Source organism: Anguilla anguilla, chromosome 2, assembly GCF_013347855.1.
Source record: "Anguilla anguilla isolate fAngAng1 chromosome 2, fAngAng1.pri, whole genome shotgun sequence".
Classification (NCBI taxonomy): domain Eukaryota; kingdom Metazoa; phylum Chordata; class Actinopteri; order Anguilliformes; family Anguillidae; genus Anguilla; species Anguilla anguilla.
In genome coordinates this window covers 66147141-66161849 of record NC_049202.1, presented here as the reverse complement: position 1 = coordinate 66161849, position 14709 = coordinate 66147141, and the positions used below count along the sequence as shown (strand labels likewise).

The following is a 14709-nucleotide window of genomic DNA, read 5'->3' as shown; positions in this document are numbered from 1 at the left end:
AGTTGCCATGCTGTTCCAGAAAAGTTGCTATTGTTAACAGTTGTGCAGCTGTGAGCATCAGAAAATTATTTATTTTATTCAAATTTCTGTTATTTAGCGACCCTGTACGACAAATGCATTAAACGGCCTGTGAATACTTTTTGATAGCTATGATACAAAAACATCTTGCGACTGATTTAGCGTCCTTTTGATTAGGCTACTCTGTATTGGCTACAGTTCCAGCAGGAACCCCACCAGATAAGGGAGAGTGCTCAAACCATAACTGTTTTATGTGCCTATGCCCTTAGTTCTTTTAGTGTCTTGTTTTTTCCCATAAGGATTGAGAAAGAGAGAAATTGGTGACTGTCAGAAAAGAAGGAGGGAGAAGGTGAATATTTTGAGGCTGAGGATTTAAGGCTTTGTTTTGTACTGTGACACTGCTACTACAAAATATGACTATATATTTACTTTATTTATTTATTATTTTTGCACAATATCCAGATAGAGGAGTATTAGCACTGACGGGAGATCGCTCAACTAACCCACTGTAAGATTTTGTGAAGTGTGGCACAGTCAAGGTACTGAGTCTGTTGCCTATAAGTTGCAGTTTGGACACTGACATGACTCTTCATAACATTTCTTAATTAGAGGAGGTTTTGGAAATATCAATTATGGTAAATCATATGCAACGCATCCTGGATAAGGATATCTGCCGATAAATAATTATTTGGTTGCTTTTTAGAGCTCCTAGATCATTCAAAGATGCACCTGCTCTAGTAGATACAGTAAATAGTAGGCTACTCTTTAAGGAATACTCTCTTAAAGGAATATAGCGCTGCTAACAAAGGTCTTTCATAGACACATACAGTAGCTTATATCATTTGAGCGGCAGTAGAACCACACCATGTTTCTGAATTATGAAGCAAGAGGGGACAAAGTGTAGGCTAAAAATGTATTTCTGGTTAAAGGAAATCTATTTTACCTGTAACCCCCTGAAATCTAGCAAGAATATGAATACTTAAATCTCAAGACCTAGAATTCCTAAAGAGGATTTAGAACTTTTTGGAAGCCAAATGCGGCACTTGGGCTTAAAAGAGTACAGAAAAATAGCCTTGGTCAGAGGACACATGCATGTCCTTTACAATGTTCACGGGAGCAGTTTCTTTACTGTGACCAAGGTGCATGCCTGATTGTAATTTCATTGCTTGTCAACTTGCTTTGTTTTTTTTGTTTTTTTAAAGAAGGTCAGAGGTGAAGCTGGGGGAAATTCAGAAAACAGATTAGATTTACTGTGTTAAAGTGATTTCCACATCGTAGGAGCACTTTCCCAATCTAAAACATTCCTTTTTTTTTTTATCTCCCTGCTCTCCAAAGCAGGCTTTATGTTCATGCACATTTGTATACAAGTAAACATTCCTACCTGAACAGGAAGTAAAATTAATACTTTTAATGTCACTTTCTTAAAGCTTTGGATTTTAATATATTTAATACTTCAATGTAAATGGTATAGTGAATGGGTGTAATACCAATTATTCAAAAACATATATAAGCATTTTGATCTTTCTCTCAAATTACCAGTGGACCACTGAAACAAAGTTATAAATAATTAAAATTAGTACACACATTGAAAAATAACAATGAACATTTTTTTTATAGCTTTTTAAATTAAATTACTATTAAACCATATACTATTAGGCTATCAGTAATGTGTAAATCAACATTAATTGACAAAGAAAATACATATTCATTTGCTGACACATAACACAGATCCATAACACCGTGATCTCAATTTATTGAACCAGTTTCCAGAATAGTAGTATTCCCTTTCTTGGCAAATGCCCTTGTCCAGCAGATCAGGGTTATGTAATGAGAACTAGTAGATTGTTAGTTGACAAAACTAGTCGACAGTTAGGAAGCTTAACTACATTAATCAGTTGGTAGCATTATTTATATACTTTAATAATTTGACAGTTATTTAAAACAATGTGAGTAATAACACTTGGGTAATTCCAAACTAGTAGGTGAGTGGTCAATTTACAGAAAAGTGCTGATTAAGTCTTACAGTCTGACCAATGGTTTAAGGACCTTGTATTGTATTTGAATGGATCACCTTCTCGAATCCTTGACGAAAGGAAAGGGAGGACCCATTTTTCTTGCATCCGTTTTTATTTTCTTCATATTACAGCATATGAGTTATACGTCAGAAAACTGGGCCGCGCGAGAACTTCAGGCCTCCACATCGCGAGACTGGCGCAGCACTACCAGAGGAATCCCCCAGAAAGATGGCGGCGCCGCCAGAAGAGGAAAGCTTGGAGTCTCGCATCAGTGAGTCATGCGGAGTTATTGGACCTCCGCTGATACGTAGTAGGGTCGAGAAGTCTGCAGAAAATAGATATGAAGCAGGAGGTGGAAGTTTGTGAAGGAAGAGAAGTGTAGTACGAGGGTCGCAATTGGAATTAGTTGGGAACCTCAGGCAAAATGTTCGAAAAGTGAAATCTACAGGCAAGCTCTGTAGCACAAGAAGCCTCACAATGTCACAACAACGAATTCTGTCTTGTCATGCTGGCATAACGTAAGGTAGTTTTTTTAAAACGATGGGATATGCTAGTATTTACAGTTTGTTATGAGTCTGGTTCTTGGATGTGTCAGGTGCAAAATGAAGCGAACGTTAGCTAGTGAGCTCGATGTGTCAATATAGAAATTGGGGAGGAGTCACTTGTAAACAGAGTTAACATTAAACCTGCCAACAAGCTAGCTAGCTAACTGGCTAAATAAAACGGCGTAAATTGGAGATCGCACAGAGAAACTTTAGATCACAGTTAGCTATAGCCCGCAAGTTAGTGCGACCATCACATAACACCATCATTTGAATAACTGCAGACATGGCACCCTAATATGCAACCCCCTCTGCTTCAGGAAGCCGATTTTATAAATGGTTTGGTCTATGCGCGTGCTATCGCGTTTTAGCTCTGTCTACAATAGAGACTGTCGCAATGGTTGACATGTATCCTATGATAAGAATTAAGGGCGTGAAAATGATACAATGGAAATGCTGGTTATGGGGCTTTTCTTGCTTCGAGTGGACAGCGGAAACGTCATGACGTGCAAACGTCAGTTCTGCGTTTACAGTTTATGTTTCAGCTAATATTGTGACATTAGCTAAGATGTATTTATTTATTTGTGTATTTCGCAGTGCCTTAGTCATAATCAGGTATGCCATGCCAAGTTTTCGCTCCGTTGGTTTTAACAGTGGTGGCCGCTCTCCCATCCATGGACATCTTTCACCCAAGTATTGTACAGAATTACAGCAGCTGGCTGGCTAGTACAATGTATTGTAATTTTGGTTCCAAGTCTAAAAAGTATTTACAGGCTAGGATGCGGCTTAACACTTCAGCCAGATGTTAAGAACATACAATACTGCCGCTGAATGAACGGTAAACGTGTTCTCCAGGTCTATTTCTTGTACATGTTTTATTATGTGCAATATTTTGTCAATATTACTATATGTTGTGTATTAGATGTTTTGTTGCGGTGGTAATAACAGTGCCTATAGTGCACCTCTTATAGTAAGCCTAGGATTGTGTATAACCTTAATGTCTGTCTGTCTGTCTGTCCGTACAGACAAAGCTACGAACCCTCTAAACAAAGACACAGACTGGGACAGCATCAGCGCCTTCTGTGATCAGCTCAACGATGAAGTGGAGGGGTGAGGAGAGTGGGGACTGAGGGAGGGGAAGCTGCTGGAACTGTGACACTGTGGCTTTGTCACTCAAGTGTGTCTGTTATTTACATCAGAGACGTATCTACCTGTATGTCCCTGAAAAGAACAAAGCCTTTGCTTTCGAAAACAAATCGGGGTGTATGAAGGACTTGTTTATGGTTGTGCTCACATTTGAATGAGCCCTGTTTACTGTAGTGATGAATACCATCTCTCTCTGTTTGTGTGCCTTTTGTATGGTCTTGTGTCCTAAGCATGCTTCAGCCTCAGGCTGTGGATAAGCTGGTCTCTGATTGTGTGTTGTTGTTGTTGTTGTTGTTAAAGTCCTCAGCTGGCCACCAGGCTTCTGGCCCACAAGATCCAGTCCCCTCAGGAGTGGGAGGCCATGCAAGCCCTGACGGTGAGGGGGGGTGAGGGGGGGGAGGGGGGGGGGGGGCGGCAGGGGATTACAGAAGCTGTTATTTAACTGCTGTCCTGATGCCCAAGGCCTCTTACCTTTACACATCGTCCATCCACACAGGTGGAAGTCTTACTGAAGCAACTCGGGCAAAGCACTCTGCCAAAGGGTCTGACGTGGAGTCCCCCACAGGGGCAATTTATACATGCAACATTATTAAATCCAAGTCGCTCAACAACAGCATCTGGATAGGTTAGGATTAAAGTGATGTGCGCTTACCTGTTATGCGATCGGTATGATCCGTGATGCATCTGTAGTGACAGCCTTGCGTGCATATGTTCCTGTGATACACGCACAGAGGAAATAATTATTAGAATGACTGAAACATCCCCCCAGCTTACCGTTTGAGTTGTCACACACAGTATGTTGCTAACTTGTGATTGCGGAGTCTGTGGCGTGTTGCGCTCAGTGTCGTGTGTCGTACTAGGTGCTGGAGACCTGTATGAAGAACTGCGGGAAGAGGTTCCACAGTGAGGTGGGCAAGTTTCGCTTCCTCAACGAACTCATCAAGGTGGTGTCTCCCAAGGTACTGACCGGGCTGAGGCTCGCAGCTGTTCATTCACTGTGCATGCAGGATGGACTCCTCTGTCTTCATGTGTAGCATGTGTGTGTGTTTGTCTGGATTGAAATTTCTGTAGACTCATATTCATGTAAGCCTACATTCATGTTCCAAATCTTTAAAACTGAGCAAGAATAATTGTGCAAATTTGTCTGCGTGTTTATGCGTGTGTGTGTTCCAGTCGTTGCGTAGGTAAATGCAAGTGCCCCAGTTACCCTGTAACTCAGTGTCAACCTGTGCGCTTCCCTCTCCTCCACTTCCTCAGTACCTGGGTTCCCGCGCCCCCGAGCAGGTGAAGAAGAAGGTGCTGGAGGTGATGTACAGCTGGACTGTGGGGTTGCCAGATGAGACCAAGATCGCGGATGCCTACCAAATGCTAAAAAAACAGGGTGAGCTCTCCTTCAATTGTAATGATGTGGTGACACACATAGTACTTCTAGTTATTGTGTTGCAATGCCTTTTGAGGGCAGCATTTCATGTGATTGATTCTGTCAGGTGGATGATAGCTGTGATGATGAAAATAAGAAATCTAAGTAACACATGGTGCTGTCAAATTATTCATTTTAAAAATCAAATTAATCACAAGCTAGTGTGTGATTAATCACGATTAAGCACACGATCAAAAAGCATTGAGGTTCACCTCCAATAATTTGAAATTTTCCTCTATTCTGAAACAGTACGTCACAAGCCAGTCGATTAAGCACAAGATCAAAAAGTATTAAGGTTCACCTTCAATAATTTGTAATTTGCCTCTATTCTGATTCACTACATTGCTTTTTTTTTGGGGGGGGGGGGGGCTGAGGCATATTGCTGAATGTTTGTGAAAGCAAAACATCTTTATTAATACATTCACTGGCAATGACAGCTCAGTGTCAAGCCCTTCGCTTCATATACTGGTGAACTTAAGTATTGGCCTGTTACTTCATGAATAGGTTTGACCTTTTGACCTGTGACTCCGAAAGACCACAAAAACAACAGATTGACCTGTAAAACCCATAACAGCACTGTGGAAATCCAACCCACAGAAATCATTCGCTGACCATCACAAACTGAAAGGCCTCTGTTTGGAAAGAAGTGGAAACCTATTAAATGTCATTTGTTTAAACGATGTGTTTCTTGGCAGCAATTTCAATAAGATATTTCTGAACTGAAAGCAAAACCTTTGGAAATATCTTTGGCATCTCATTCCACAGAACTTAAATTGCACTTAACCAGTTGCTGAGACAGACTAGCTTATTGACATTTAACCTTTCACGCGGCAATTGAATTATGGGAGATTTGGTAAAAGGATAAATGCATTAATTTTTATTTATAATTGCGCTAACACGTTAACTTTGGCAGCCATGGCAATAGAGAAGGGATACATTTGGGGATATTAAAAATATAGTTTTTGGTGTCAATGATTATTATTTTTTTTTTTTTCAGGTATTGTTAAACATGACCCAATCCTTCCTGATGACAAGCCCCTCCCACCACCACCCCCGAGAACCAAAAACGCCATCTTTGAGGATGAAGAGAAGTCCAAGGTACAGAGGAGTGAACGGGAGGATGTTTCAGGGGTTTTGTATGGGTTCACTTTACAGACGTTAGGCAGCGCGCGTTCCTCTTTCTCTGGTGACTCTGTTATTCCCTCTCTCTCTCTCTCTCTCTGTCTGCTGTACATCCTCTGTTCCTCCAGATGCTCTCTCGCCTGTTAAACAGCTCTCACCCCGAAGATCTAAGGGCAGCCAACAAGCTCATCAAGGAGATGGTACAGGAGGTAAGCTGTACTGTTTGTGTACGGTGTGTGCGTGTGTGTGTGTACATGCTTGCGTGTTTATATGTGTACACCTTGGCTTGTGTGTTCATTGGTTAATCCACTGACACATGAAGTGTATTAGAAGTGTGAATCCTGCATTGGTTCAAATGTATATGCATGTCCAGTATTCCAGGAGATAGTCTCATACTGAGAGAATGAGATCGAGTCGGTGTACAGTATGTGTACAGTTGTGTTCTCTGTGCCGGTGAGAACTGAAGTCTCTCTCAGTGTGACTGCCATTCGCTGTCCCGCTCTGACTGCCCTTAGGACCAGAAGCGCATGGAGAAGGTATCGAAGCGAGTCAACGCCATACAGGAAGTGAAGGAGAGCGTGAGCCTGCTGACACAGCTGCTGGGAGACTACAGCAAGGAGACCGTCTCCCAGAGCAACGAGGAGCTCATTAAGGTCTGTGCTGATGGGTGCATGCGGCAAGGCTGCCCCGGGTTTGCCTTGGCACGTTCATACTGAGCGTATTCACAGTATCAGCAAGTTCTTAATGCTTGTAATTACTATTTTGAATATGTTGTTTTCGCACACAACGTGTATTGTGGCACTCATAGTTTCTGTTTACTTGAACGAATGCATATCGATACTACCGCCTGGGCGCACGTTGTCAGCTCTAGAGTTTCCACAGAATAGTACTTTCAATGCCACAACTTCCAGTAATCAGAAAATTGTGTATATATGTTTGGAGCAAAGATTGTTTGTCCAGAGTTTAGTTTTTTCAAATGAACCTCTATCTGGAAACCTGACAGTGTTGTAAATCAACCATACACATGCACACAATTTAGTCATGAATATCCCACTTCTATTTCGAATGACTGCATTTGGAATATTGGTATATTTCCAATGTATTCTGTCTTATTCAGATTTATATATTTTGAATAACAGACTTCATGCAAAATCTGAGACTGCGCAGTAGTACAGCACAGAGTTAATACAGTTTTTTTTTTAAGGTTTACGTTTTCTATTATGTAATCCTGTGTGTGTGTGCGTGCATGCATGCGCGTGTTTGGATGTGTGTGCAGGACCTGTATCAGCGTTGTGAGAAGATGAGACCAACACTTTTCAGACTGGCCAGTGACACTGAGGACAACGACGAGGCCCTGGGTGAGAATGAGCTGCCATTCGCTGTCAAGCCTGGTCCAGTTTCAGTCATTGTGCATGAGAAGACCAGTATGGTGACGGTGATTGACCGTGAGCGAACGTGAGCTCATTACTGCGCCTCTGTCTCCTGGCAGCGGAGATCCTGCAGGCCAACGACAGCCTGACGCAGGTCATCAACCTGTACAGGCAGCAGGTGAAGGGCGAGGAGGTGAACGGGGACAGTGGAGCCACGCCCCAGCTCACGGGTGAGACAGCACCGCGACACACACGGTCAACAAATGAGCACGGCAGCCCGGAGCGGCTGGTGACACGGCTGGCTCCTCTCTGTTTAGGAAGCAGCACGGCCCTCCTGGACCTGACAGGATTGGACACCTCGCCCCTGGGTGCGACCTCTATCCCAGAATTCCCTGCTAAGGGGCACAGTCCACAGGCTGCCTCCCAGGAGGTGGGCATCAGCCTTCTGGATGATGAGCTCATGTCACTAGGTGAGGCTGGACAGGTACAGGTATACACACACACGCACATGCACATACACACACACATATACACACACACGCACACACACCAAACCTATTTCAGACTGTCCTCTGTTTGATGGTAACTGTCTCCCCTCTGCCTCCTTCTGTCTTTCTCTCAGGTCTGAATGAAGTCACCCCAAACTCCATCTCGGCCTCCCAGTCCACAGAAAGTTCTGCCTGGAACGCTTTTCAGGTGAGAATCTAAGCTCCCACAGCCTCGCTCCTTTGTGCCTAGCCTTTGAGCCTAGCCTAGCGCTTCATTACATACTGAGAGCCTAGCCTAGTGCTTCACTTAATACTGAGAGCCTAGCCTAGCGCTTCATTACATACTGAGAGCCTAGCCTAGTGCTTCACTTAATACTGAGAGCCTAGCCTAGCGCTTCATTACATACTGAGAGCCTAGCCTACTGCTTCATGTAATACTGAGTGCCTAGCCTAGCACTTCATTACATACTGAGAGCCTAGCTTAGCGCTTCGTGTAATACTGAGAGCCTAGCCTAGTGTTTTATTACATACTGAGAGCATAGCCTAGCGCTTCACTTAATACTGAGAGCCTAGCCTAGCGCTTCATTACATACTGAGAGCCTAGCCTAGTACTGCATTTAATACTGAGAGCCTAGCCTAGTGCTTCATTACATACTGAGAGCCTAGCCTAGCGCTTCATTACATACTGAGAGCCTAGCCTAGTGCTTCATTACATACTGAGAGCCTAGCTTAGCGCTTCATTACATACTGAGAGCCTAGCCTAGCACTTCATTACATACTGAGAGCCTAGCTTAGCGCTTCGTGTAATACTGAGAGCCTAGCCTAGTGTTTTATTACATACTGAGAGCATAGCCTAGCGCTTCACTTAATACTGAGAGCCTAGCCTAGCGCTTCATTACATACTGAGAGCCTAGCCTAGTACTGCATTTAATACTGAGAGCCTAGCCTAGCGCTTCATTACATACTGAGAGCCTAGCCTAGTGCTTCATTACATACTGAGAGCCGAGCCTAGCGCTTCATTACATACTGAGAGCCGAGCCTAGCGCTTCATTACATACTGAGAGCTTAGCCTAGTGCTTCATTACATACTGAGAGCCTAGCCTAGCACTTCATTTAATACTGAGAGCCTAGCCTAGCGCTTCATTTAATACTGAGAGCCTAGCCTAGCACTTCATTACATACTGAGAGCCTAGCCTAGCGCTTCATTACATACTGAGAGCTTAGCCTAGCGCTTCATTACATACCAGTGTGCTGAGAGGATAGTTTTATACTGGATGCAAAGTGCCGGCACTCGTCACAGAAAAAAGACAAATTTGTTGTGGCTTACAAAAAAAGGAAAAATAAACGTGTAGCATAAATAGGTTTGGACAACACCCTTTTACAATATATATTGAACCAGAAGGATGCTAACACTTTTCGGAGGACAGAGAACAAAGACAAAGTTAAAGGATAGTTTTATGTATTTGTCAGGATAGTTGGTAAAACTAACAATGTGATTGTCTCTGGGACTTCTTGTTCCATTGTTATTTACTGTAAGCATGCAACATTGTCATTGTCTGTGGTAACTGCTGATATTATAAATCTATTTAATGCACTTGAGTTTTTGTCCTGTATAAGGGTGTGTGATTAGTGAAAGGAACGCAAAGATATGCACACAAGAGCACAAACCCTGTAAGGGTTGAAATCTATGCTGTGGCTGCATGTTGTGTGTTGTTTTGATGTGGCTTGTGTAGTTATGGTTGAGGGTGGGGATTTGGTGCCCTGCATGAGCTGCAGAACTGAGTCTATTCCCCTCCCGGGTGCCATCTGCAGCTCCAGCAATCTCGAGTTAATGAAAGAAAATACATCCTGACTTGCAGAAAGTGGTCATTTTTCAGCAGGGGAAGGTCACTTCTCTAATCACTTAAACGTACAAGCCGTGCTGTGGACGTGCTTTTTCTGAAGGTGTAAGTATAGTCTGTCCACGGGAGCCGTTCTCTGCTGGAAAAAAAACGTCACATTTTTGGGTCCCGTCAGCATTTTCCCCTCTGAGTTATTTCTGAAGTTTGAGGCTGCAGGTAGAGCTAGACGTGTAATCACGCTGAGCAGGAGACGAGGTGTTGGAGCGTGTCCAGTGCTTAGGGATCGGTGTGTGTGTGTGTGTGTGTGTGCGTGTGTGTGCGCGTGCGTGCGTGTACTTGGAGGAACCCCACTGTGTAACACAGCAAATTATAGGTCAACAGGCTGTTGCTTTAGATTTATGCGTGAGCCTTGTGTTCTGTTTCACGTGCCCGTGCTCTTGCCCGTGCCTGTGCCCGTACCCGTACCCGTGCCAGTCCTCAGAGAGCGTGGACACGGACATCCCGGCAGCGGTGCTGAAGCCCTCAGTGACCACGCCCACGCAGGCTCCGCCCAGCGGCGCCCCGCCCGCCAACAAGGCCTTGGAGGAGCTGGATCAGCTGGGGAAAACACTAATGCAGCAGTCCCTACCCCCAGAGAGTCTGCAGGTCAAATGGTAACTGGGCTGCTACTGATACTACATTACCCATGTACCACACAGCTACACATGCCCGCCACCACCCTGCAATCTCGCCGCATGATTTGTTATAATCATAGAGTGCCCCTGTATGTGTTTACTGTGACTGTGTGACAGAGGAGTGGCCTTGTGTGTAGGCCAATGAGGTGTAACTTTAGCCTGCTCTGGGGGCAACAGGTTGTGATGTGAACGGTCAAACCTGTTGGAAGTGTAACTATTAAACATGTACTTTTGAAGTGCAGGCCAGCAGTACACAGTATTCACACTCCTGTGTGTTCGCCTGCCAGGTCCAAACAGGAGCCTCAGTCCAAGCCTACACTGCGGGACCTCCAGCACAAATCCCACCCCAATAGCAGCCCGAGTCCGAACCCCGTCCCGGCCTTCTCCGTCGAGCCTCCGGGGCCTCTCCTAAACGCCCAGCCCAGCCTGGGGGCCCCCGCACTGGGGCTGTCCCCTGCTCCCACTCCCCTCTCAGAAATCACACTGACTGACGTGAATGTGCCCCTGGAGTCCATCAAGCCGAGTAAGTGTGTGGGGTTTTTCTCTTGGCGAGTGTGAGTTTTTACGGTTTTTACAGTGGATGGAACTACCGTGCAGCGACTGAGTCTCTTCTGCCTCTGTCTCTCTCTCTCTCTCCCCCTCTCCTCCTCCCCATCCCCCCTCCCAGGCAGTCTGTTGCCGGTGACGGTGTTGGACAGGCACAGTTTGCGGGTGCTGTTCCACTTCGCGCGGGACTGCCCCCCCTCTCGTCCTGACGTGCTGGTGGTGGTCATCTCCATGCTCTCTTCCGCCCCCATCCCCGTCACCAACATCCGCTTCCAGGCAGCCGTTCCCAAGGTAACACATTCCTTTTTTTCTTTTCCCACCTTTCTTTCTCTTCTGGCATATATACTGTATCTGCATCTACAGTCCAGCGCCCCCCTGTGGCTAAGTGTGTAAAGGCACCCAAGTTTTTTTGTTATAGCCCAGCACTAGGACACCTTATTTAACTAATTAATCATGGTCTTCAATCAACACCTTGATAAGTACAATCAAGTGTCTTAGTGCTGGGCTAAAACAAAAACCTGCACCTGTGTAGGCTGTTTTCAGATAGGATTGGACACCGCTGGCTTAGTCACTGCAGTCATCTGGTCTGTGCTACTAGACAACTAGCCACTAGGAAGACTGCAGTGGTTTGATTTCTGTGTGGGGTACTGACGTGCAGCACAAACTTGTTAGGAACTATTTTTCATTTTAAATTGTGGAGAATGAGATGTGGAACTCTGGGATGTCCTCTTCCTCTGTGCTTTTGATGTGAGCTGCACAGTGTGTTGAAGAGTGAGGTTCTCTGGAATACATTTGGTTGCTGAGGCCGTTCTCTCTGTAGGTGATGAAGGTGAAGCTGCAGCCCCCCTCAGGGACGGAGCTGCCAGCCTTCAACCCCATCCTGCCCCCTGCTGCTATCACTCAGGTCCTGCTGCTGGCCAACCCCCACAAGGTACTGCACACGCACGCGCACACACGCACGCACGCACTCGCACGCACGCACACACACACACACACACGTCCCCACAAGGTACTGCACACGCACGCACACGCACACACACACACACAAGGTACTGCACACGCACGCGCACACACGCACGCACGCACTCGCACGCACGCACACACACACACACACACGTCCCCACAAGGTACTGCACACGCACGCACACACACACACACAAGGTACTGCACACACACGTCCCCACCTGGTACTGCACACACACAAACACAAGGTACTGCACACGCACGCACGTCCCCACAAGATACTGCACACACACACACACACACAAGGTACTGCACACACACGCACACACGTCCCCACAAGGTACTGCATACACACACGCGCCTCCACTAGGTACTGCACACATAGGCACACGCACAAACATACACACACAGGCACACAAACACACACACACATGCAGGCCCCCACAAGGTACTGCATACACACACGCGCCTCCACTAGGTACTGCACACACACGTCCCCACAAGGTACTGCACACACACACACGACTCGACAAGGTACTACACACACACACACACACACACACAAGGTACCGCACATACACACACACAATTTGAATCGTTACTGCTCACTAAACAGCACAAATTATTTAGAAATAGATGGTTTTCTCTATGCCAGTACATTTTCATATTGACTGTGAAAAGATCGCATAGGAAGCTTAACTTGATTCAGACCTGATGTCCTTCATCCCATCTCCTAGGAAAAGGTGCGGTTGCGATACAAGCTTACCTTCACTCTGGGTGAAGAAGCCCATGATGAATCTGGTGATGTAGAACAGTTCCCCCCTCCAGAGACCTGGGGGAAACTTTAGTGAAATGGACCAACTTCCTGTCACATGACCAGCTGTTTCCTACATCCCGCCACTTCTCATCCTGTTCTCCCCTTCTGTACCAGCCCAACTGTTTCAATTCAATTTTTTTTTTTTTTTAATCATTCCAATAGTTTTTGAGTTATAAAATCAAACGCCTTCACCTGTGTTCCCTGAAATATACTGTATTTTAATGAACTGTAAATTGCAAATTAAAACATTTCACTGACTTCTGGGAGCACGGCAAGCCTTTTACATTGAAACGGAGTATACTGCATACTATACTGTCATTCATACTAGTATAGTACAACGTATTGTGTTGGTGTCTCTTCTTATTATCAGTGAAGGACAGATAATTTGGCAAATGAAAGTTTCATGATTATGATTTAGGAAGCAGTGGTGTGGTCCAATTGGCACAATGGGCGACTGGGAGTCTAACCTATGACATAACAAAGTTATTTTTTTACCTGGAGATTAACAGTAAAATGCCCATTACATCTTCAAAGGGAGCACCGTGTACGTCTTCTGAAGCCCAAGTGAATGTTTCCATTTATGTAATGAAACATTTTCCCCGTCAGTTTAATAATGCAGCCATTTTGCCTTCAGTAAGCTGGCTAAATGCACGTCTGATACCTTGATACCTTACCTATCAAACCTTCGCCCCGCTCCGCCCTCTTTAGGTTTTGTTGTGATGGAACAGTCTCCACCCACCTTTCGCCCTTTTGTTTTGCACAGAGAACAATCCCCGACCTCCCTTCCCTTCGTCTGTGAACTCTGTGATACCAACTGCAGTTATCATGCGCAATGGGAAAAAACACTTTCAGTGCTTCATCCACAAATTGTCCGCACCGAAGTCTTGTTTAATCTGCCGTATGTGCCTATTCTGAAGCTAGATTTTGTTACACCCCCATCTTTTCTGTATATATATTTTTGGGTCATTAAATTTATATCCTGTTTGGGAGTTTTCAGTATGGCAGTTTGTCAAAGTCCAGTTGAAGTACTGTTCCTTTTTAGAATAGTGGTGTGTCGTGGGCACCTTTGATCAGGAAAGAGCAAGTAAATCCTGCTACATGCAGGACATTTTGTTTGTACATGACTGCTTCACAGAAAGATTTATTTATTTTTTCCTTAGGGGTGGGTGGTTCCCAGTCAGATTTAGCTTCTTCTTTTTTTTTTTTTACTTTATTGCTTTCGCTTTATCGCAGATGTTCTGGGCAGAGTTCTTCCTTTTGCCCAGAACTTGGTTGCCGTGGGAGATCCACCCTGGCAGCCAGGGATAAACATTCACTCTCCGGCACACGTGGCTCGAGAGGTGTGAAGCCAGTGTTATCTGATCAGCATGTTTAGCCACGACCCAGCTGGCCCCGCCCACATGGAGAACCCTCCGCCTCCTTACAGACCCCGCCCCCAGCTCTGACTCTGTAAATACTGTCAGCATTGCAATTATGTACATACGCCAAAACAAATGTGCAGAGGACTGGCAAACATGCAGTGCAAATATGTATTTAAGGGGAAATAAAGCTATTCTTTCTCTTGGGGTTTAAAGCATGGTCAGTGTGTGTCTATTGAATGTGAAACAGGGAACTTAAGTGTTCTTGGTCAACAACACCAGTGTTTTTTATTAGAGTATTATAATGGTTGACTGTACTGAACCAGTCACTGAACAGGAGAGTGAGGACAACTGATAATAGATTTGTATATTCATCTACTAAATAAAAC

General features: G+C 44.9%; 1 protein-coding gene and 1 long non-coding RNA gene across 4 annotated transcripts; one reads left to right on the top strand and one right to left on the bottom strand.

Annotated features, from left to right (window-relative positions):
- Positions 1-1743: 1743 nt before the first annotated feature.
- LOC118219690 lies at positions 1744-4438 on the bottom strand. Its single transcript, XR_004763819.1, has 2 exons — positions 4374-4438; positions 1744-2358 (listed from the first exon to the last, which is right to left on the bottom strand). It is a non-coding gene; the product is annotated as an uncharacterized LOC118219690 (long non-coding RNA).
- On the top strand, positions 2188-14538 carry LOC118219687 (ADP-ribosylation factor-binding protein GGA1-like). Of its 3 annotated transcripts, none has more exons than XM_035403023.1 (17): positions 2188-2304; positions 3601-3685; positions 4022-4097; positions 4582-4680; positions 4979-5102; positions 6139-6239; positions 6392-6472; positions 6779-6916; positions 7540-7621; positions 7753-7863; positions 7951-8103; positions 8256-8329; positions 10437-10615; positions 10924-11159; positions 11304-11473; positions 12003-12113; positions 12883-14538. In XM_035403023.1, exons 1-17 carry the CDS (start codon positions 2262-2264, stop codon positions 12991-12993), a joined length of 1974 nt encoding a protein of 657 aa, XP_035258914.1. In that variant the 5' UTR covers positions 2188-2261; the 3' UTR covers positions 12994-14538. The 3 variants fall into 3 exon arrangements, with proteins under 3 accessions (XP_035258914.1, XP_035258916.1, XP_035258915.1); XM_035403025.1 differs by lacking the exon at positions 2188-2304 and adding an exon at positions 2352-2556; XM_035403024.1 differs by lacking the exon at positions 2188-2304 and adding an exon at positions 2580-3413.
- Positions 14539-14709: the final 171 nt, after the last annotated feature.

Bases quoted from the DNA above. Each gene is read 5' to 3' on its own strand.
- LOC118219687 (XM_035403023.1), top strand. From the start codon at position 2,262: ATGGCGGCGCCGCCAGAAGAGGAAAGCTTGGAGTCTCGCATCA. The intron at 5,103-6,138 runs GTGAGCTCTCCT...TTTTTTTTTCAG, and splicing joins CCAAATGCTAAAAAAACAGG to GTATTGTTAAACATGACCCA. The intron at 11,160-11,303 runs GTAAGTGTGTGG...CCCCCCTCCCAG, and splicing joins CCTGGAGTCCATCAAGCCGA to GCAGTCTGTTGCCGGTGACG.